General features: G+C 39.4%; 1 protein-coding gene across 1 annotated transcript in view; it reads right to left on the bottom strand.

Annotated features, from left to right (window-relative positions):
- The window catches only part of MSRB2 (methionine sulfoxide reductase B2), a 456570-nt gene that overhangs the window by 17653 nt on the left and 415086 nt on the right, over positions 1-23831 (bottom strand). The window contains exons 2-3 of the mRNA XM_050804072.1: positions 8675-8828; positions 164-264 (exon numbers count right to left, since the gene is read on the bottom strand). Of these exons, the coding sequence (XP_050660029.1) occupies positions 164-264; positions 8675-8792 (219 nt within the window). The 5' untranslated portion in view covers positions 8793-8828. The remainder of the gene's footprint in view (positions 1-163; positions 265-8674; positions 8829-23831) is intronic.

The following is a 23831-nucleotide window of genomic DNA, read 5'->3' as shown; positions in this document are numbered from 1 at the left end:
AAGAGTTTCAGGTTTCTACAACTTGATGAATATCAACACTCCGAGAAGGGGACAATGGAAGAGGAGTGTTGTTGGGCAGCTGGGTTTCATAGCTGGACCTATTCCAACTGCCCCCTCACTGCCAACACACGCAATCAGAAAACTGTAAACCAGCTTAGCTTACCGGTTCCGTTCCTTTTTCTCTCGTGACGTAGAACTGCTCTGGGGTTAGTTTCTTTTGCCACTCACTCTTGGCAAGAGGCAGCTCACACGTTGCAAGAGACCCTGTATTGTTAAACAGGAGTTTTAAAAATTAAAACAAAAACACCTGATGTACTTTTCTTCCTTGGCTTTTTTCCCTAAGTGCACTGTCACCCAGCAGAATAATCCAGTCCCTTCTTTTCTCTCCCACGAGTTTATTCTTCATGGGGACCAGAAGGCTAATGCCTTCATTGACTATTTAATTTAATAAGAAATTAATAAGAAGTAGAGAGCCAGTTTTCTAGTCCTCCTGGGGCATAGAAGTGAAAGAGGCAGCTGAAATATGAAAGAATGTGGAATAATTCCCTTCAGGCACCTAAGGATAGAAACTGATCCTCTCTTCTCTGATGACTTTCAGAGGAGCAGTTGCTGTCAGGATCTAGCCGGAAGTAGTTGAGGCATTGGCCAGAAAAGAACCATGAGCTAGTCGATTATTAAACTCTTCTCCCTTGCTGGTTTATAAGGATAGCTCTGATTTTCTTTGTCAAGGGAGGTCTCTATTTTAAAAATCTTCTTGCATGGAACAAAAGAAGAAACTCCCATAGCATATAGTCCTGAAAGGGAAACAGACCTACAATAATCTATTATGATGCTTCATGGTTTTTGTCCATATTTTGTTTTCCTCTTTCCTGCTCGCCTTGGCATCTATATTACTACATTTATTCACATGAGCATAAACCAAGTAACTAGAGCAATACTCTCTTTAGCCAAAGGGAGTAGGAAGTCCAACTCCTATAATAAATGTTTTTAATCATCCAACATTAAGAATTGGAAAGGATTTTGTAATGTGTCCAACTCTTCAGTTTACAGATGAGAAACAGAGGCCCAAAGGGTTAGTAATCTGACTATGGCACTGAAGATGAAATGTTAAATGCCCGTGATGCCAGCATCTATATATCAAACATGTCAGAAGTTACAGTTGAAATTCATTTAAGGTTACAAAAAAAAAGTCCTAAATTGTCCTTCGGCAAGAAAAGACTTATCTTCTCTCCAGTTTATAATACCGAACAATACTGCATTTCCAGTGATGATATAGCTGATTGCTTACATTTTGCTAAAAGGTTTTTAAACTATTTAATATATTAAAAGTTTTTTTTCTTTCTTTTTATTACTGTTATTATTTTTACACAAGGGCTCCCCTAGGACGTATCTTTTATTAAATATACTGTTTATAAGACTACAGGGGTTTCTTTTTACTATGGAAATATGTATCTGAAATTCCTATAGAATATACCTCAGTTAACACATGATTTTTGGGGTATTTGACACTTTGGGGACAAAACAAAATGTATTTATGTGATAATTACTATTGCTCAATGGCCTTCAGAGTTATCCTGCAGAATGTCAAGTAATAAATGAAGAAGATATTATAGAAATTTTTAAATCACCATTTTGTAAAAATCATCAGAGGATTCCAAAACCCCTTTCGACTGCTGGGGAACAGAATAGTCACATCTTCCCAAAATACAACCCCAGAGTTTATTAATTTTAAAGAAGAAAAATGCCACTACTTTAACCAAGTAGGCTAAGCTAGCATCACCAACAGCGGGACAGGTGACATCCTATCTTCCTGATGTGATGCTCTGGAAAGAACACAACATCACCAGTAAAGTTTTCCTGCTGAAAACATTCAATCTGTGTTTCATGAAGAAACAATCACATAAGTGAAAATTAAGGGAAATTTTCACTTTCCTGTGGAAAGCAAGGACTCTCCACAACTGAAACCAATGTGTGACCCTTTATGAAATTCTAGATCCCAGAAAAAAAATAAAAGCTATAAAATACATTGTTGGTATATGGTAGAAAATTTGAATATCAGCTATGTATTAGACAAGGGTGCTCAATTTCCTGAGAGGAAAACCGTCTTGCGGTTTTGTAGGAAAACGTCTTTGGTCTTAGGAAACGTGCTGAAATAGTTAGCAGTAAAGTGTCATGATGTCTGCAACTCTCAAATGGTTTAGCAAGAGAAATATAAATAAGTGTGAGTGTGTGAGTGTATGTTTGTGTGTGTGTGTATGTTTGTGTGTGTGTGTCTCAGTGTTGGGAAGAGAGATGGGGAAGAGCACATGAATCTAGAAAGAAACTTCATCTCCATGAGATTTTTCCCAATAGCCCATAATCCCAGTTTAATTGTGAGGAGAAACATCAAACAATCCCAGACTGTGGGACATTCTACAAGGAACCCCACGAGTACTCCCCAAAACTGTCAAGGTCATGAAAAACAAGGAAAGACAGAGACAGTTTTGACAAATGTACTATGATGGTGTCAGTGGATAACCAGGGGGACCTGGGTGAGGGGTTTTGAGAATTCTGCACTATTTTTATAAATTGTCTATAAATCTAAAATTATTCCAAAATAAAAAAGCTTATTTAAAAAACTATCTTCTCCATGGCCACCCCTGTACCATCAAGCACTACTGGAGAAAATCCCCCACCTGGGGAGAGAGTTGTCCTTATAAACTCAAAGTTACTCATCTCACTGGGGTTTCAGTGAACCATGGTGAGTATTATCTTTCCCCAGTCAGCTGTCTTCCCATTTCTCTGCAATGGGTGTTTTAAACCTTTTCCACTCTCAGGAATGTAAACTAGTACAACCACTGTGGAAAACAGTGTGGAGATTCCTTAAAGAACTAAAAGTAGAACTACCATTTAATCCAGCAATCCCACTACTGGGTATCTACCCAGAGGAAAAGAAGTCATTATATGAAAAAAGATACTTGCACACACATTTATAGTAGCACAATTTGCAATTGTAAAAATATGGAGCCAACACAAATGCCCATCAATCAACTAGTGGATGAAGAAATGATGGTATATATATACTAAGGAATACCACTCAAAATAATGGCATTCACAGCAACCCGGACGGAATTGGAGACTATTATTCTAAGTGAAGTAAGTCAGGAATGAAAAACCAAACATTGTACGTTCTCATTTATAAGTGGGAGCTGAGCTATGAGGATGTAAAGGCATAAGAATGATACAATAGAATTTGGGGGCTCAGAGGGGAAAGGCTGTGAGGGGGGATGAGGAATAAAAGAGTACACATTGGGTACCATGTACACTGCTCAGGTGATGAATACACCAAAATCTGATAAATAACCATTACAGAAATAACTTATTCATGTAACGAAACACCACGTGTTCCCCAAAAACCTACTGAAATTAAAAAAAAAAAAAACCTTTTCCATTCTCCTCAAACCATGGTCTCTACTACATCTCCCCTTCCTCTCAACAGATTCCACTTTTGCAAAATCAAAAGCCACAAACCTTCTTGCTACCAAACCATCACACTTAACAATACCTACATCTACCCTTTTTCCATCTTGTCACAATGGAACAAGTGACTGCCTCTGATATGGTTTGGCTCTGTGTCCCCACAGAAATCTCATGTGAAATTATAATCCTCAGTGTTGGAGGTGGGGCCTGGTGGGAGGTGATTAAATCATGGGGGCCCTTTGGTGCCGTTCTCATGATAGTGAGTTATTGAGAGATCTGGTTGTTTAAAAGTTCACCTCCCCCTCTCTCTCTTCCTCCTGCTCTGACCATGTAAGATGTGCTTGCTTCCTCTTCACCTTATACCATGATTGTAAGTTTCCTGAGGCCTCCCCAGCCATGCTTCCTGTACAGCCTGTGGAACCGTGAGCCAATTAAACTTCTTTCCTTCATAAATTACCCAGTCTCTGGTATTTCTTTATAGCACTTTGAAAACAAACTAATACAAGACTCCTCCTGTCTGTTTTTTTGCCACTTCTGTTCAGGATCCTATCTCTTTTTGGCCACCCCAAATGATGAAAAAAGGGAATGCTTTAGCCAGAGGCACTAAAAAGAGCAAGAACAGGCTTTGCTAGTAAGAGTGAATGTCCTGGGTTCCTCCTCCCATATTTAAACTTTGGTCCCGTGGGGGAATTTGTGAGACCTAATCTCTGGCTATCACTGACATTTGTCAAGGAAAGGAGTAAAGAGCATCATGATAAAACACCCTCCTCTTGGCTGTGGCAAAGATCTTGCATTATTCCTGTGGATAGGTAAGAGGACCAACTTCAGGTACTAAGGTTGGAATTTACAGTCTGTGAAGCTGGCTTTATCTTCCTATCTCCTTTCAGGGAGGAAGTGGAATGGGCTTAGAAAAAAACCCTATTGTCTCCTGGAAGCACTGTCCTTAGTGTGACTCAACAGGCAGCACAATATAGTAGCTGACACTGGAAAGTGGGAATTAGAGAAGGGCTAAAAGTCAGTGGGACTCTCATGAATTTGAGAGTGGGACTCTCAAGTACCTGTTTTAAAGCAGGTACTTCCTTCGCTTTGAACCTAAGGCTTGAGTTTGTCTGGGTTCCCAGCTCCCTCTCCCACACCTCTGTATTTTGTTACACCTATTAGAGAGTGACTATCTGTTCTTCAGACACCACCTCCTCCCTCTGCCCTAATTTTTTTAAGAGACCGGGTGTCACTGTATTGCCCAGAATGGAGCGCAATGGCTATTCATATGCATGATCAAAGCACACTACAGCCTTGAACGCCTGGGCTCAAGTGATTTTCCTTCCTCAGCCTCCGAAGTAGTTGAGACTACAGGTTCATGATACAGTGCCACGCTGTAATTTTTTTTTAAGTTTAAAATATATAACTAGTGTTTAAATTGCTAACCGAAAGAATTAAGCCTTCATCTAAGTACAATATGAAAGAACATTTTTAATGGTTCTTTTAATCCTTATCAATGTGGACCTTTTACACCATTTTTAATGTGTGTGAAAGCTTTAGTGGGTAGGCAATAATGTTTAGACTAGTTCTTGTTCAAGCACCAATTATGCAACATTTAGCTGCAGATTTGCCAGCCTAGAAGGCTCAGTCAAGGGCACACAGACTTTGCTTTGATAGCACAATGACAAACGCTCAGTTGGGTACACCCAGGTCAGGATATATGTGTGCTGTATCACTTTTAGAGGTTTCTTTGACCTGGATGTTAAGAGCTGAATTATGACATTCCCTGCCCCCAACTTCCAAATTCATATGTTGAAGTCCTAATCCCCAGTACTTTAAAATGTGACTGCATTTACAGACAGGGCCTTTAAAGAGGCAATCATGTTAAAATAAGGCCATTAAGAGGGAGCCCTGGTCCAATAAGACTGGTATCCTCATAAGAGGAAGGGACAGCAGGGAAAAGGCCACCTGAGGACACAGCAAGAAGGTGGCTATCCCCAAGTTAAAGAAAGAGGTCTCAGGACAAATCTCAGGACAAGTCTTGGTCTTGTACTTCCAGCCTCCAGAACCGTATGAAAATGAATTCCATCATTTAAGTTGCCCAGCCTGTGGTATATTGTTATGGCATCCCTAGCAAATGAACACACTGGGGTTTTAGAAAACAACCAAAGTTTAAATAAAAATTGCAGTATGAGTAAATTCTGAGCAGTTTTATCAAACAGCAATTTAGGCACGTGTGCATTAGATACACGATAGGTTCTCTCACTTGGGAATGAGTCAAGTCTTCTGGCCACCATGGCTAGAGAGAGGTTTCCACACTGGTTGTGTCCTTTTGTGTGTGTGTGCAGGTATTTTCTGTCCTCTGCACCACGTGCTCATCCTTTGGGGGCTACACATTTTCCAGATTCCCTCTACATTCTCTTGCTATCTGCACTATGAAAACATTTATCCATTGCTGCTATTGCATGAGATAGCTACACAACTTTACTTTGAATTATGCCTTAATAAACTCAAATTCCTTGGAGTTCCCTTCTCTCTGTGTGCTGTGATTTGCACAGGTCATATATCTTGTTGGCCAGAAGTTCCACGGGGTGGGCCTCAACTTTTTCATCCCTAAGGAAATCCACTATTGGTCCTGCTGTTATCTACTGGGTGCCTTCTTTGGGTTTTGCTAACCTTCCTGGCCACAGTTGCTATACTGCCAATTGTCACACATAAGCCCACTTCATTTCAATAAATAATGTGTTGAATCTAATGGAACTCATCAGAAACTGGTATTAAAAGAATCCCCAGCCCATTCTGATCTGCAGAACTAGTCTCTCCCATCACAGTGCCTGGACTGTTTTAACCCTATGCCCAGGATGGTTTCCTAGCATAGTTATCTCTAGAAAGAATATTTTCCTGAAGCAACAGAGTTTTTGCTCCAGAATATTTCTTACTTTCCTTTTTCAGTTTGCTCTTTATCAACCTGGAAAAAAAAAAAAAATCACTCTGAGCATATGAGAAATTGCAGCACTGGAGAAAAATACTGTCATTTCAGTATCTTCTCATTTCCCCCCTCCCAATTTCTCTCTCTCTCAGCACTCCCTAAGCCCATGATTTAACTTAAATGTAGCTACATTTTTGTCCTTTACACTTATTTATGTAATCATAACTAACATTTATTGTGTGCCTGCTAAGTGTCAAACATTGTAACAAAATATTTAATTAAAAAGTTATTCTGTACAACAACCCTACTATTATCATTAGCCTTATTTGATAGAAGGAAAAAAAAATCTGAAGTTTAAACTTACCAAATTCAAGAAAGATGTCCAAAGACATTGTTACAAACTGAATGTTATGTATTCTCCCTGCTCCTCTCCCCACTCCCATATGCTGAAGCCCTAACTCCCAGTGAGATGGTATTTGGAGATGGGGCTTGGGAGGTTATTAGTTTTACATTAGATCATAAAGATGAGGCTCCCTTGAGGCACTAGTGGTCCTTCCTGAGATAGTCACGTGAACGCAGAGTGAGAAGGCAGTCAACTGCAAGCCAGGAAGCAGGTCTGCATCAGGAACCAAGTCCGTTCCCACCTTGATCTTGGACTTCCCAGCCTCCAGAACTGTGAGAAAATGTCGGTTAAGTCACCCAGTCCACGGTGTTTTGCAATAGCAGCCTGAGCTCAGACACAGAGCCAGGAAGTAACAGAGAGCCAAGACTCAAAATCTGCATCTATTCATGCCCAAGCCCTTCATCCCAGAACTACTCCCTGTTTATCATTTTTAATGACTCCCTAAAAGTTTGTTGAATTTAATTTTCATGATTTACGTAAGTATTTCTTAACTGATTTGGGTTACAGCCAGTTTCCATTTTATAAGAGACCAGTGCTTAAAGCATCTTTGCATATATCTCCTTGTTCTTCTTTTGAACTATTTCCTTCGAATAAATTCCCAGGAGGGATATCTGATAAGGTACATAGCTCCTGTTACCTACTGGTGTCTGGCCAAATTTTAATGTTGGTGGAGAACTTCAGATCCCAGGGCAATTCATTAGACTGCTTCTGACAGCAGCAATTATAGCCATGAAGTAGTTACCGCTATAACCACCATCCTGTATCAAGGGGTTATAGAGAGCTCGTCGGTAACTGTGATCTGTTTCTATTACCTGTGGTTCTCAGCAAAACAATGCTTGGCATACAGTGGGCTCACAAAGGTCATCAGACTGACTGGCCAGAGACACCAGTGGTTAGAAAGGCCATAGCTGGAAGTCATGTTGGATCAGCTAACATTTCACAACGCCAACGCTTTTATTTAGTTAAGTATTCTTTTAACACTACATTTTGAAAACTTCAGGGGCTAAAAAGAGCTCAGAATGAGTTGGTACATTTTCATCAGTTGGGTGAACATCTTCAATGAACATATATAAAATTGGATTCAGAGTGGGTCAGTCTGGCAACCGCCCAGGAAGCCAATCCCCTGGGGCACTAAGTTCCCCTGAAATAGACCTGAAATACAGGGGTAGCTAGCTCAGGTCTCCTGAGGTGACTCCTTCCTGCCTGGTGAAGTGTGCAGGTACCCACATCCAAGAAAGGATCCAAAGGCATTTAGCAGAAAACTAACTCTCTCTCTCTCTCTCTCTCTCTCTCTCTCTCTCTCTCGCCCGCCCTGGTCTCTGTCTCAGTCATTAACAATGGCTGTCACCTTAAAGAAGGAACAAATGATCAACCCAGTCTCCCTGGCTCTTAGACACACTTACGGGAAGACAGCAGGGCAGGAAACACCCCAGGAATCCCTAGTGTGAACTGCCGGCTTCTCAGATGCTGGAAGGAAGCCCGCGGAACTACGAAGAGGGCTGCAGTGCAAAATACTGGAGGCCTTCACAGGGGCGCGCGGGCCGGGCTGCTGCAGCCCAGACCGCGGGCCTTCGCCTGGAGTCCCGGATAGGGGTCGGGGACCCCGAGCCCTATTTATGCCCCCACTCCCCGCGCCAAGAAAAAAAAAAAAACAATTACGCGCACATTTAGGGGGCTCATGTGTTCATTTCCTCGAATTCTCACAGGGGTCAGTCCCCACCCCGCCGCCACCAAGTTTACAATCCACTGTCCCAGACCCTCGGGTCGCGGGGGAGGCGCGGGGGGGCAGGGGTGCCTGCCAGGGCAGCGCCCGGCCTGGACCGGCCTTAGGCTCCCGGGTGCAGCGGGTGAAATGACGCCGAAAGCCGTAGGCAGCGGTGGGGCCTGCGGGACCCGCGTCCTACCTGCCTCCCCCAGTACCGGCCCAGTGGAGGGCTCGCCGCCGCCGGCTCGGCCCCGCACCGCCCGCCGAGGCGCAGCTCCGAGGGTCAGGCCTCGGAGCAACCAGAGGAGCCGCGCCATGACGCCCGCTCCGGCGCCGCTCCGCCCTCTGCCCTCTGCCCTCTGCCCGTCTCTGCCCGTCTCTGTCCCTGCCCCCATCCTACCCCTCCCCCATTCTCTCCCCTCAGTCGGCGCTAGTCGGCCTCCCTCCCCACGCTCCGCCCACACCGCCTGCCACCTCTTCTCCCTCCCCTCCTCCTCCCTTCTTCCCTCCTTCCCACCTCCTCCTCCCACTATGCGCCCTGGGCCCTCACAGGTCCCCGCCCCTCTTCCCTCCCACTCTGCCTCTCTCTCTCCCCATCCCTCTTCCCCTCCTTTTCCCCTCGCCTTTCCTCCCCCTTCCTCTCTCCCTTCCCTTTCCCGAGGACCTCCCCAGCCCATCTCTGCATCTCCCAGCTCCTCCCACTCCTGCTCCTCCCTCGCCCTACCCCACCCCACCTATCCCCCATCCGCAGCCCAAAAACTAATCTGTTTTAGTTTGCATTTTCTAGAGTCGTCCATAAATGGAATCATCCCATATGTACTTGATTTTGTCTGGCTTCTTTCACTCAGCATAGTTACTTTGACATGCCTGCGTGTTTTTGCATGCAACAATCATTCCTTCCTTCCTGAGCAGTATTCCATTTATGGATATACCACCGTGTGTTTACCTAGTCAGCACTTGATTTAGGCTGCTTTCAATTTTCCTGGTTAGAACTACTAGGAACATTCCTGTGCAAATATTCGTACAGACATATATGGTTTTTCTTCTCTGGGGTAAATACCTGGAAGTGGAATGCCCAGGTCATAAGGTAGGTGTAACCATTTAAGAAACTACTATACTGTGTTCCCAAGTGGTTTTTTTCTTTACCTTCCCACCAGCAGTCTATGCGAGTTCCAATTGTTCTTCATCCTTGTCAACACTTGAAAGTCCAGAGATTTTAATAACAGATGTTCCGATCCTGTGTAGTGGTAGCTCATTGTGGCTTTATTATGCATTCTCTAGCCGTTAATGATGTTGAGCATCTTTTCATGTGCTTATTTGCAGCGAGTGTATTTTTCTTGGTGAAGTGTCTGTTCAAATCTTTTGCCCATTTAATGTTGAGTTGTTTAATTATTGAGCTTAGGACACTTTATATATTTTGGATACGAATCTTTTATCAAACATATACTTTGGAAAGATTTTTTCCCCCAATCTCTTGTTTTTTCTGTCTCCTAATAGTGTCTTGGGAAGAGCAGTTTTTAATTCTATGAAGCCCAATTTATCCATTTTTTAATGGATTGTTCTTTTTTTGGTATCATATTTAAGAAATCTTTGCCTAATCCAAGATCACAAAGATTCTCGCCTATGTTTTGTTCTAAAATTTTTATAGTTTTAGGTTTTACATTTAGGTTTCTGACCCATTTAAAATTAATTTTTACATACGGCCAAAATTTTTGTTTTGTTTGGTTTATCTGTTTTGTTTTTTGCATATCTATATCCAGTTGTTCTAGTACCATTTTTATTTTGTTTATTTATTTATTTTATTTATTTTTTTATTTTTTTTTTTTGAGACAGCGTCTCACTCTGTCGGCCAGGCTGGAGTGCAGTGGCACAATCTGGGCTCACTGCAACTTCCATCTTCCAGGCTCAAGCAATTCTCCTGCCTCAGCCTCCCGAGTAGCTGGGATTACAGGCATGTGCCACCATGCCTGGCTAAGTTTTGTATTTTTAGTAGATATAGAGTTTCACCATGCTGCCCAGTCTGGTCTCAAACTCCTGACCTCAGGTAATCTGCCTGCCTCGGCCTCCCAAAGTGCTGGGATTACAGGTGTGAGCCACCACACCAGGCTCCTAGCACCAATTTTTAAAAGGCTACTCTTTCTCCACTGAACTGTTTTTGAATCTGTGTCAAACATCAGTTTCTTATCAATGTGTTGTGTCTATTTCTGGACTTCCTATTCTGTTCCATTAATTAATTTGTCTATTTTTACATCAATATTACAATATCCTGATGACTGGACTTGGAACTAGCTAGCATTGGTACTGTACCTCTGTTCTTTTTTATGGTTGTTTGGGCTATTTTAGGTCTTTTGTCTTTCAACATAAATTTTAGATTCAGTTTCTCAATTTCTACACACAAGCTTACTTAAATTTTGATTGGGATTGCATTGATTCTATCCATAAGTTTGGGGAAAATTAGCATCATAACAATATTGAATATTTTGACCCATGAATAAAGATATGCCTCTCTATTTATTTAGGTCTTCCTTAACATCTACTAGTAGTATTTTGTAGTTTTCAGTGTATAGGTTTTGCACATCTTTTAATAGATTCATCCTAAATCATTTCATATTTTTGATGCTGTGGTATTGTTTTATCAATTTCAATTTCTGATTGCTAGTATGTAGATTTTGTGTATTAATCTTGTATTCTGTAATCTTGCTAAACGCATTTCTTAGTTCTAGTAACATTTTATGGATTTTATCAGATTTTCTACATAGAAAAATCATGTCATCTGGGTAGAAAGAGTTTTACTCTTTCCTTTTTAGTACAGATGTCTTTGATTTCTTTTTCTTGCCTTATTGCACTGGCTAGAGCCTGTACAATGTTGAATAGAAATGGTGAGAGTGAACATCCTTGTCTTGTTCCTGATCTTAGAGGAAAAGCATTCAGTCTTTTACCATTAAGTATGATGTTAGCTATAAGGTTTTCATAAATTTTCTATCAGATTAAGGAAATTTCTATTTGTAGTCTACTGAGAGTTTTTATCAGGAAGGGATGTTGGATTTTTGTCAAATGCTGTTCTGCTGCTATTGATATAATAATACGTTTTTTCCTATTTTCTTTTTTTAGTTTGTTACTTGATTTTCAAATGTTAAAGCAACTTAGTATTTCTTCAATAAAACCTGCTTTATTGGTTTATTTGTTTCATGTATTGTTGGATTATGTTCTATGTATCATGGATTAAAATTTTTAGAATTTTTGTGTCTGTGTTGATGAGGTATGTTGGACTGAAATGTTCTTCTCTTATAGTATCTGTCTAATTTTGTATCTGAGTAATAAGTAAACAAATTCAAATCCAGAAAGGTTTTAATTTTGTATCTGAGTAATAAGTAAACAAATTCAAATCCAGAAAGGTTAAGTACCTTGTCTGTGATCACACTGCTAGTTAGTTGAAGAGTTTGTAAAGTTGCCCTAAAGTTTAGAATTTAGAAAATATCAAGGAATACCAGTTTAACTCACCCACCTTCACCCCCAATCCCAAGCAAAGTTAATAAATTAACTTAACATTGTGACATTGTGGGAAAAACACCATGGAGTCTGGTGTAAAACATACCCAAGTCAGAATATCTTAAATTTAAAAGATGCATGAGCTTGATCAAGTATTCAACCTGTGACAGATCAGTTTTCTTATTCCCAAAATGGGGTTATTATAAGGATTAGATATAACATATGTTAAAACACCTAGCAAACCCTTTGGTACATACTTGGTTTTAATGAACGTTAGTTGTTATTGAAGATTTAATGAGGACAACAGTAATTGGTAAACAGAGTGGATAACCAATCTATCCTTGCGTTTCTGCATATCCTCACACTCCCAGAAAGACATTCTAAGTGCAGAGGAAGTCCCTCCCTCCTTACCACCATTGTCCTTTACACCTGCTAGGAGGACCTTTACCTCATTTGTGCCCAGGCCCTTACTGGTCTTAAAATGTCCCCTCTTCTCACCACCATTTGTCTAAATCCAACTTAACCATCAAGGCCATGCATTAACCTCACATTCTTGGACACATGGTCTTAGCCTGAACAAAACTCTACTTTATGTTTTCCCTTTTACTTCGTACACTGAGTGGTGGAGACTATCTGTTGCCTGGCCAGTATCCACTCTCTCTACTTACAAACAGATCTTTGACTTTAACAGTGGCAATATGCCTAGCTAAAATGTTATATCTGCCAGCTCCCTTGTAGTTGGTGGCAATCATATGATGCTGTTATGGGCAATGATAGGAGCAGGTGTCACTGGGAGCTGCCAGGAAAACTAGTTAAAGAGGAGCTGGCTGAGCACTGGACTTGTGCTCTGTCTTTTCTTTCTGCTTGGAAATTAGTCATGATGACTGGAGCACTAGCAATCTTCTGGTATACATGAAGATGGGACCAACATCTTGATTTTAAAGATGTAGAAGACGTGAAGGAGCCCAGGTTTCTGAAGACAGTGTGGAGCCAATATGCTAGCCTTGGATTGCCTGTCTTCAGATTTCCAATTACATGAGAGACCAATAAATCTATATTTTGTTTAAATCACTATTATTGGGATTTTCTGTTTCATGAAGTTGATATAGTGTGTAACTGATGTCCTGAATTTGATTGTGACAATCTTCAGGAAAGGCAAAGTTCTATAACTTTGACTCTTTGTATGTCCAACATACTTCCCTGCAAACTATAAGTTTGATAATAAAAGCCCTAAAAGATAAGATAGAATGACCAAAAAATGGGAGATCAGTGCAAAAGCCAATTTGCTTTTCCCTACCCAAAAGCCGTTTGGGAAACAGTGAGGGACTGGAATAAGCTTTGCACAATTTCTCTGCACTGAAGAGACTTTATCTGCTTCCATCTGCCCAAAGTTCAACATCGATGCTCATTTTTGTTCGACCTCAATCTAGAGAATTCCCAGAAACTAACCAACTGGAATATCTAATATATATAAAATATAGTTTTAAAGCTCTAAAGGCAGTGAATGAAGACTTAAATAAATGGTTCGATAGAAAAAAAAAATAGCATGAGATATGCTGTGGGTTCAATTTCTAGGTGTTCTCCTAAGCAGATACAGATGTTTTGGACAAACCAGTCTCTGGGCCTTGGTTTGATCATCTGGAAAATGACACTAATACAGGGGAGGGTGGCCTAGAACTAGAACTCAAATTATATCTAAACTCTCTTCAGTCTGTAATTATATGACGTGTGGTGAAAAATGGAAAGATACACTTGCTGACCGAAGAGCTGAAATTACGAAGTTTAAAATAATATTCAACTTAAAGATTTAAGCCATGTCACTTACAATCCCAATGGATTACTTTATAGGAATTGAAAAAATAACAACTGAAATAAATGTGGATGAAAATATACTTTTATGTTAAAGATAATATTGGAGAAGTAGCCTCTCACATATTAAAAGTGCTTATCAAGGAAGAGTAGGTATGAAAACAGTGTTCTGATTGAAATGATAACCAAAAAATAGTCCAAGGAGATAAGAGGTTCCAGAAATTAATACATATTTAACCTATTAGAAACAAGGGGATATAAAATTATTCAGTATATATTTTGGGGGAAACTGACTATCAATACAGGGGGAATAATCTTGGAATCTAAGGCTTAGATTAACAATTCACTTAAAACAAAAGAATTATTTTTTGAGTTAAAAGTAGTGTGTGTGTATGCATATCATGTCAGAGCTCAGAGTACAATACCCCAAAGTATGGTGTTCTGGTATGCTGAGCATTTTTGAATTAAATGAAATAGGAAGGCTTTAGAAGCTGCCTCAGAAACAAGGACTTTCTAACTTTTTATTTCTTCCCCACAAGTGAAGGGAAGGGTTTTCTCCCACTGAGTCTTCCAAAAGAAATGCAATTGTCTTAAGATCTCTTTACTAGGAATCTTATCAGATAACCAGGAAAGATTAACCACTGTAGAAGAGGAAAGACTAAAAGTCATCGCTATGCCCTGAAACACTTTTTATCTGTTCTTCTGAGGGCACCTCTGAGGATTACTTTATTATTTAAGATTTATTTAAGATTATTTAAATATTTACTATTTAAATAAAAATTAAATGCGTAATAAGACAACCTTTGTTCACAGTACAGTTCTGCCCCTCACCTTCACATAACTGTGGGTCCCATCCTTCTTCCAAAGAGAATAATTCAAAAACTACTGTTTGCTCTTTGGGCCTATTCAATTTCCCTGAAAATTATTTACAATCCCTCAAAATTGCCTACATTTCTGCCATCACCCTCTTTCCTATGAAGAAGATATATAAGTTTCAACAATTTGGCCTTTCTTCGAGTCTCATATTTATGGGGGTCCCTGTGACCATGTGCACTTTAATACATTTGTATGCTTTTTCTTCTGCTACTCTACTGTCAGTTTATTTCAGCAGTCTTACTTCAGAGGGAAAGTTTAAACTTCTCTACCCCCCCCCACACAAACACACATACACACACACATGAAATAAAACAATGCTGCATATCTGTTTTGAAATAAAAAGAATTTTTGGACAACAGAAGCAATAAAAGGAGTTAGCACTGAACAAATGATAAGGTTGACAGGTTCAAGTGAATGAAATTTAAGTACATACATACATACCACAAGATGAAGAACAAAAAATGATTAGTCTCAAATTAGAAAAATTAAAATGATAAAAATACAGAGCATTGTAATACACATAACAGTAAACATTTAACATTATATATATTAGGGAAATTAATATTATCTATATGGCCAATTTCAGGTCTGACTGGACAGATGGTTAAAGAATATGAACAGATGGTCTGCACAAGGAAAAATACAAATAGCGAACAAACACTTGGGAAAATGTTTAGCTTCCATAATAATTAAAGAATTAAAAATTAATATGGCCTAATATATTGCCTCATGCATATTAAATTATTAATAATAGTTTTTTGGGGGGCGAACTAAAGCTACCAGAGCTTTAAGAACTCATACACTGCCTGTAGAAATAGTGTCATACTTTTTCTGGAAAGAAATCTGACAACATGTACTAAAGATGACAATTTGGCAAATTGGCTTTGGGGAGCAAATCCCAAGGAAAAAAATCAATAGTAAAGAAAGCTCCAGTTTTGCAGAGAAGTTTGTGCTTTTCATAATGGCAGATGAATCCAAAATCATTAACAGCCAGGAAATGACTAAGTAAATCTTGACATAGCAATACAATGAAACATTATATAACCATTAAAATGTCAAATATGAGGACTACCTGGATTTGTGGAATGGTCTACATGAAATAATGTCAAGGAGAAAAAAGTAGAATACAAAATAATTCATACTTGACAGTAACAGTGGGTAAAAGCATGCACATGGAGCCAACCTCTACTGAGGGATACCATTTTGGAAGAGGTTAGTATTGTTTGGTGAAAAGACACTTCTTTTGTACTTTTCTCTTCAAATGACTTTTTACATTTCACAGAATCTCATTTTAGATAAATTAGAAAGCAGAAGCATGTAAAGAAATTATTGAACACTGTCTCAGAAATCATTACTGATAATATTTGTTGTATATATTTATTCAATCTTTTTTAAGTATACTGTAATTGATGGCTGATACTTTAATTACTTTCCCTTCCCTCTGAACTATACTCTGATTCTTCTTTGGGAAACAACTCCCCCTCCCATTCTTAGTCATGAGATTTAGATAAGATGGCTCCAGAGCAGAATTTCACAACCTCAGTACTATGGACATTTTGGGCCAAATAATTCTTTGGTGGGCGTATGGGTGGGTCAGGGGGCATAGGTGTAATTGTCCAGTGCATTGTAGCATGTTTAGCAGCATTCCTGGTCTCCACCTCCTAAATGCCAGTAGTATCCTCCTCCCATGTTACAATTAAAAATGTCTCCAAACATTGCCAGATGTCCCCTGGGGAAAAATCACCCACCATTGGTTGAGAACCACTGTTCTAGACTTAGACCCTGATTGACTTAAGCCACTTAACTGATTCCATCCTATTACCCTCAAGGATCTGATCAGAGATGGACACACAAGCCAAACAGAACCTCTAAGGAGCAAGAAACCAATCTTCTGCTGAACCCATGGGGAAAGAATGAACTCCTCTCTAAAGAGGATAATGGATATCCATGGACATGATATGGTTTGAGTCTGTGTCTCCCCCAAAATCTCATGTCCAATTGTAATCCTCAATGTGGGATTGGATCATGGGAGTGGATTTTTTTTTGGTGCTGTTCTCATGATAGTGAGTGAGTTACCATGAGATCTGGTTGTTTGAAATTTTGTAGCACCTCCCACCTCTCTTTCTTCTGCTCTGGACAGGTAAGACATGCCTGCTTCCCCTTCACCTTCTGCCATGATTGTAAGTTTCCTGAGGCCTCCCCAGCCATGCTTCCTGTACAGCCTGTGGAATTGTGAGCCAATTAAACTTCTTTTCTTTATGGAATACCCAGGCTCAGGTGTTTCTTTACAGCAGTGAGAAAATGGACTAGTTCAGAAAATTGAAATGCTTTCATTCTTTAGCTATTACAAACCATGCTACAATGAACAACTTCACACAAATCTTCTTGTGCATGCAAGATTTCATTAGAGTAGACATCTAGAAATGGAATTCGTGGATTGAAGAATACACTCATCTTCAGTTTTCCTAGGACTCCCCATCATTTGTCAAAGTAGTTGTACCTACAGTGTCTGTGGGTTCCTGTTTTCCCTACATCTTCACTAATATTTGATGTTATGAGATTTACTAGTTTTTGCCTATGTGATGGGTACGAAATGGGGTCTCATTGATTTTAATTTTCAATTCCCTGATTGTTAATGGGATTTAGAATTTTTTCAGATATTTACGGGTCACTGTGGTTTTCTTTCTGAATTGTGGACATTTTGTCTCTTTCTTTCAGAGTATTTCTGTTTTATTATAGCCTTATTGGAATCTTTTATTATTATGCATATCAACTATTTATTGAATATATGGGTTCCAATTATTTTCTTCTGTTGCGTGGATTGGAGTTTTACTTTGCTCATGATTTTTCTACGGATGTTTTGTTTTCTAAGTAGTTAAATTTGCCTAGCTTTACACTTAAAGTTTATTTATGTGCTTTTATTATGTTTATTCCCATATGTGTGCATATAATTTTCTACAAACAGTACATATTCTTGTCATCATACCGTAGGTATCCATTTCCACCTTGCTTTCTCATTCGATTTTTAAAAATTTTCCTCTATGGATTTTTAAAATCTATTTTATTTATTCTAATGAACCTTATGTAATAATGATATGCTCCTAAGTTGTCTTCTAAAGTTTCACATTTCTGTTTTTAGTCCACTTGAAATTACATTTGGGGTATAGTGTGATGTAGGGGTCTAATTTAGTCGTCTTCCACATCGAGAGCTAGTTGTCAGAGTCATTTATTAAATGTCCATTTAATAAGCCATTTATTAAAAAGTATATTCTGTTCCATTGATCAATTTTCTAGCTCTGTACCAATACCACAGTTTCAATACTGTAATTTTAAAATTGATTAATAATCAATAATTACATCTATTTATGGGATTCAAAATGATGTAGTATAGAAAGATTAAATCAAGCTAATTAATGCATCTATCATCTCACCACCTTATCACTTTTTTTGTGGCAAGAATGTTTAAAAACCTGTTCTTTAAGTAATTTTGAAATATACAATATATTATTGTTAATTATGGTCGCCATGCTGTGGTTTAAGATACCCAAAACTTACTTCTCTTGTCCAATTAAACTTTGTACCATTTGACCAACATCAGCTTTTTCCCTGCCTTCTCCCATTGTCCCCTACTCCTCCCTCGCTCTGATAACCACCATTCTACTTTCTGTTTCTATGAGATCAATGTTTTTACATTCCACATATAAATGAGATCATATAGTCTTTCTGTGCCTGGCTTATTTCACTTAGCACACTGTCCTCCAGGTTCATCCATGTTGCAAATGACAGAGTTTCCTTCTTTTTAAAGGCTGTATAGTATTCTGTTGTGTAGATATACCACATTTCCTTTACCCATTTATCTGTTGATGGACACTAAGCTTGCTTTAATATCTTGGCTATTGTGACTAATGCTGAAATGAACATGGGAACGCACATGTCTCTTCAACATGCTGATTTCAATTCCTCTGGATATATACTCAGAAGTGAGAGAGCTGGATATCATTTCATATTAAGCCTTAGTATTTGGCAAATATAAATCTTCCTTCTTCAAAAATGTATTGGGCTATTTTTGGCTCTCCATTTATACAAGTGAAATATAGAATCACCTTCCATGTGAAATCTAGTAGCATAAAAAGAATTCTATTGAAATGTTGATTGGAATTGCTTTGAGTTTATAGAGTAAGAGGCAGTTTCTGCTTTTTAAAATATATTTGATATTAAAATAATAAGTTAAAATAATGAAGTACTTAAAGAAAACTTAGGTTTTCTTTTATATTTTTCTATAGTTTTATGCTATTGTTCATAAAGGGCTTGTACATCTTTTCTTACATTTATTCATGGAAACCTTGTAACCTTTGTTGCCATTGTGTGTGTGTTAAACATTCTAATTTCTCATTGTGTATTTGAGTGTAATTTTAGTATATTTATATAACCACGTATTGCTTAACGAAGAGAGAGGCGTCCTGAGAAATGCGTCATTAAGTGATTTTGTCATTGTGTAAACATCATAGAGTGTACTTACACAAACCTAGATGGTATAACCAACTACGTACCTAGGCTATATGGTATAGCCTGCTGCTCCTAGGTTACAAACCTGTACAGCATGTGACTATACCAAATACTGTAGACAATTGTTAACACAATGGCAAATATCTATGTGTCTAAGAATATATAAACATAGAAAAGGTACAGTAAATACAGTATGATAATCTTAATGAACTACCATGGTATATGTGGTCTATTGTTGAAAGATATGTCATTATATGATATATCACTGTATTTTACCGAGTAATCTTGCCAAACTCCCTTCTTGCATTCAACAATCTGTCTTGAAGAATTTCTTAAGATTTTCTCGGCCAGGCGCAGTGGCTCACGCCTGTAATCCCAGCACTTTGGGAGGCCGAGGCGGGCGGATCACAAGGTCAGGAGATCGAGACCACGGTGAAACCCCGTCTCTACTAAAAATACAAAAAAATTAGCCGGGCGCGGTTGTGGGCGCCTGTAGTCCCAGCTACTCGGGAGGCTGAGGCAGGAGAATGGCATGAACCCGGGAGGCGGAGCTTGCAGTGAGCCGAGATCGCGCCACACTGCACTCCAGCCTGGGCGACAGAGCCAGACTCCGTCTCAAAAAAAAAAAAAAAAAAAAAAAAAGATTTTCTCTGAAAACGATCTCATTATCACATCATCTTTCTTCCTTTCCTGTCCAATACCTTTAATTCCGTATTGTGCTGGCTGAGACCTCCAGTCAATGTTGAGTAGAAATTAGTGATAGCAGGTGCCCTTGTTTTGTTCCTGACTCTAAAGGAAATGCTTCTAACATTTCCCCCAATACAAAGCATAGATTGTTGGAGATTTTTGGTAGTTAATCTTTATTAGGATATACAAGTTCCTTCCAATTCCTAGTTTACTAAGAGTTTTTTTCATGCATGAGCATTGGATTTTATTCCTTGACTTTCCTGCTGCAGTGAGATAATCATATAATTTTTCTCTTTTACTATGTTAATGTCATGTATTATATTAATAGAGTTTCTACTAATGCTGAGCCATCATTGAAATTTTCAGGTCATTTTCATGACCATACTTGGTCACGATGTGATTTGTTCTTTTAAAACATGCATTTAATTTGGTTTGCCAATGTCTTATTTAGGATTTTTGCATTTATGTTCAAAACTGAGTTTAGTTTATAATTTTCCTTTCTCCTAGTTCCATTGCCTGCTTTTTAAAAATTAAGCTTATTCTAGTCTTACCAAATGCATCTCGAAGCCTTGTGTATATTGCTCAAAAATCAATCTCTGTGTGTGTGTGTGTGTGTGTGTGTGTGTGTGTGTGTGTGTGTGTGTGTGTGTAATTTTAATGACTTCACTGTTGTTTGGATGTATCATAATTTATTTGCAAGTTAAAGAAGATACTTGATGTATAGTTTGTTGGTGATTTTAATTGTAAATATGATGAACAGTTAGCAAAACCAATATAAAAATAATATTTTATTGTTCTGATCTATCTGGTTCTGTTACCAAATCATAGAGGTTTCCTGGCCAAATTGTTAGGCTAGCACTTACCTTTTAGCAGAGGTGAGTTTCCGCTCCAGAGGTCTGGCATCTTTCCCACTCCACAGACTGGCATCATTTCAGGATGAATCTGGGTTTGGTCCAGGGAACTCCGCTCTGGTCATTGGTCTCCTGGGCTCTTCATGTGTGAGGCATCTTGTCTTTATCCCCACACTCCACCAATTAGTTTTCTTCCATTAAAATGTGAAGACTTTTGCTGCCTTTAGTGCTCCTCTGGGTCCTTTACTTCTGAGGCTAATCTAAATGTGTTCCTTTTTTCCTCAAGGGAACCAGCCCTTATCTGGCACTCTAGAATAAAAATCTAGAAAGCTGAATTCTAACTCAGTAATTTCCCTGCTAGTCCTCCAGTCCCATTGTTTACATATGAAGTATTGTTCCAGGACAGTTCTACTGGCTTTTTTTTTTTTTTTTTTTTTTTTTTTTTTAACAGGGTCTCACTCTGTTGCTCAGTTGAAGTGCAATGATGCAATCATGGCTAACTACAGTGGCCAAATCCAAGATTCCAGTGATTCTCCTGCCTCACCCTCCTGAGTAGCTGGGATTAAAGACACGCACCACCACGCCTGGGTAATTTTTGTATGTTTTTGTAGAGACAGAGTCTCACTATGTTCCCCAAGCTGGTCTTGAACTCCTGAGCTCAAGTGATCCTCCCACCTCAGCCTCCCAAAATGCTGGGATTACAGGTGTGAGCCACCACACCCAGCCTCCACTGGCTCTTTGTTGTATCTTTACAAATAGTCTGGTCCTTGAAACCCGAATATCACCCTCTTGTGTCAGAGAAGTATTTCAGCACGGAGGAAGGTCTAGATTATCCTCTAGTTGCATTTTAATTTCACTGGGTCCACTGAACAAGGCTTTCAGAGCAAACATCATTTGTGCCTTCGAGCACCTTCAGCAAGTTCTTCGAAACCATGGGGGCAAATCTCCGAACATATTTAGAGGGGATGGTGAATCTCCTCTCTCCAGATGGCTCACCACAACAAGTTAATCCCACTTCATGTTACTGGTAATTGAATTCTCCCCTGAGAAGGAAATTGTATGAGATCCATGAACATTTGATGTATGGATATTTCTAAACAGCCTGACTTGGAAAAGATTAAAACAGCCTTGTATTCCCAATCCCTCAGACCTCCTCACCGACAGGACCCAGATTTTAATCTGCTCCAGGTGGCTAAACTCAGGAAGGCTTATATCTCTCAGCATCTTCAATTAATGCCAAGTGTAATCATAGTTGGCAGAGTTCAGGGTGTTCTGGCACGTTCAAGGGACGGGCAGAGAACCTCCCTGCCAAGTCCTCAGAGTCCTATCTTTTGGATAGCACTTTTCATAATCAAAAGCTACCGTGATTAATGAGCTACAGGCAATGGGTAATCCCCCGTACTTAAAAATCAGAACCATGGAAAAAGAAGTAAGAGCAAATTATTCCACATAGCCTTGGGTTTCTTGACCTCAGAAGCTTTGTGCAAAATCTTTCTTTTAGGACCTTTGCCATGCAGACAGCTGAAACCTGATTGAGTAAGAAAGAGGCTGCCTGCTGCTCTGCGTCAGTAAGTGTATTTGTTTAAATGTTGCCCATGAGGCCTGAGGCGTTTGAAATTGGCCACATTTAAAAGTAAAACAGAGCATCAAGACATTGGGTTTGGAAAATAATCACATAACTGGGCTTGCTTTTTTGCCTGTTTGACTGGCATCTGGTCCGAGGCAACACAAAGCAAGATGCTTCCAGGGCTTGTCATAAGGACAACTCTACAGTGGAAACTGACCCCCTGACACTTTTAGTAAGTCATAAAAGTCCAATTTGTACTGCAGGATTGAAAAGGAAGTTTCACCTTAGAAAAAAAAATTAGGAGTTGAGCAAAGGTTTTTCTTTAATTTGATGGCTATGGAGAAGTTTTGTTTTGTTTTTAAAGAGAAGCTTTGTAAATTTCCCTGGAAACAAGGAAATCAGAGTTGCAGAGCAGATGGAGAAACTACTCCTCGTATTTAATGCCTTTGCAGAAATACTACCAAGATAATGGAGTAAAAATCACCTCTAGAAACTTAATAGACTTACAAAATTTTTGATGTAGGTAATAAATTGGCTTTTATGATTATCAAGAGGTCAACAGAAAACAAGAAAATAGTGTTCATCATTCAACTGCGTCCTTGGCTTTTTTTTTTTTTTCAATTTTATAAATTACTAAAGTTTGTATTTAAATTAAATTTCATTAGTCATTGTAAAATGGCACATTGACTTCATTACGGATTATTTTAAAAGCTGTAGAAATGGAGTCAATTTTGTTTTATCGCACACACACTACATAAAAGTCTTTGTAATTACTTTGTTTTATGAGACTCCCCATCAGTTGGGTACATTGTAAATATCCCATTCCACAGTTTATAGGTGGGGAAAATGAACCACGTGGAGGTTAGGCTGCTCGTGTTCACATTACAGCAGCAGTGATGGAATTAAATCTGAGCCATTCTCAGTAATGGAAGAATCTGCCCCCATATATGAAATCCGGAGCCCTCCAAGTGTTTTGCAAGAAAGAGCTCTAGAAAGAACATCTCCAAAACTGGAGAAAGTGTCCACACGTAGGTCTCAATTCTGTCCTTTCCTCTTGGAAGCAATCAGTGTCCAGTGTCCTGCTCTGTTGTAAATAACAACAGCAACAACGAATTTACTGTGTTCCCTTTTAGCCCAGCCCAGGCAGACTGACAATTCCTAAACAACTTGAATACATGCAAAAGGAAAACCAGAAGGAAACAAACAGTGAATTAAGCCTCCTCCACTCACCTATCCCCTCCCATAATCCGATTTTGTGGTACCCTAGATTCACCCTTCCTCCCACAGGTTCCCTTCCATGTAAACTTCCCCAGCGAGTCCTCTGGAATTCCACTTCTGCCATAAACAAACTCCTGCTTTGAGGCTCAGGTTACTCAGGTCTACAAACACCCACGACCTGTGTCTCAGTCCTGCCATCTGTCAACCTTTGGGTCACTCTCCCGCATTCACTGGAGACATGTGTGCCTGGTTTAGTGTCTTTCTCTCCAGCCCAGCAGCTGGGCGACCTCAGAGTTCATGCTGAGGACTGTTCAACACTCCCACTGCAGGTCTGTGTGCTAAAGTCTCATCTC

This window comes from Macaca thibetana, chromosome 9, assembly GCF_024542745.1.
Source record: "Macaca thibetana thibetana isolate TM-01 chromosome 9, ASM2454274v1, whole genome shotgun sequence".
Taxonomy (NCBI): Eukaryota; Metazoa; Chordata; class Mammalia; order Primates; family Cercopithecidae; genus Macaca; species Macaca thibetana.
Note: the sequence above shows the minus strand (reverse complement) of the source record. Positions and strands in the feature narration are given on the sequence as shown.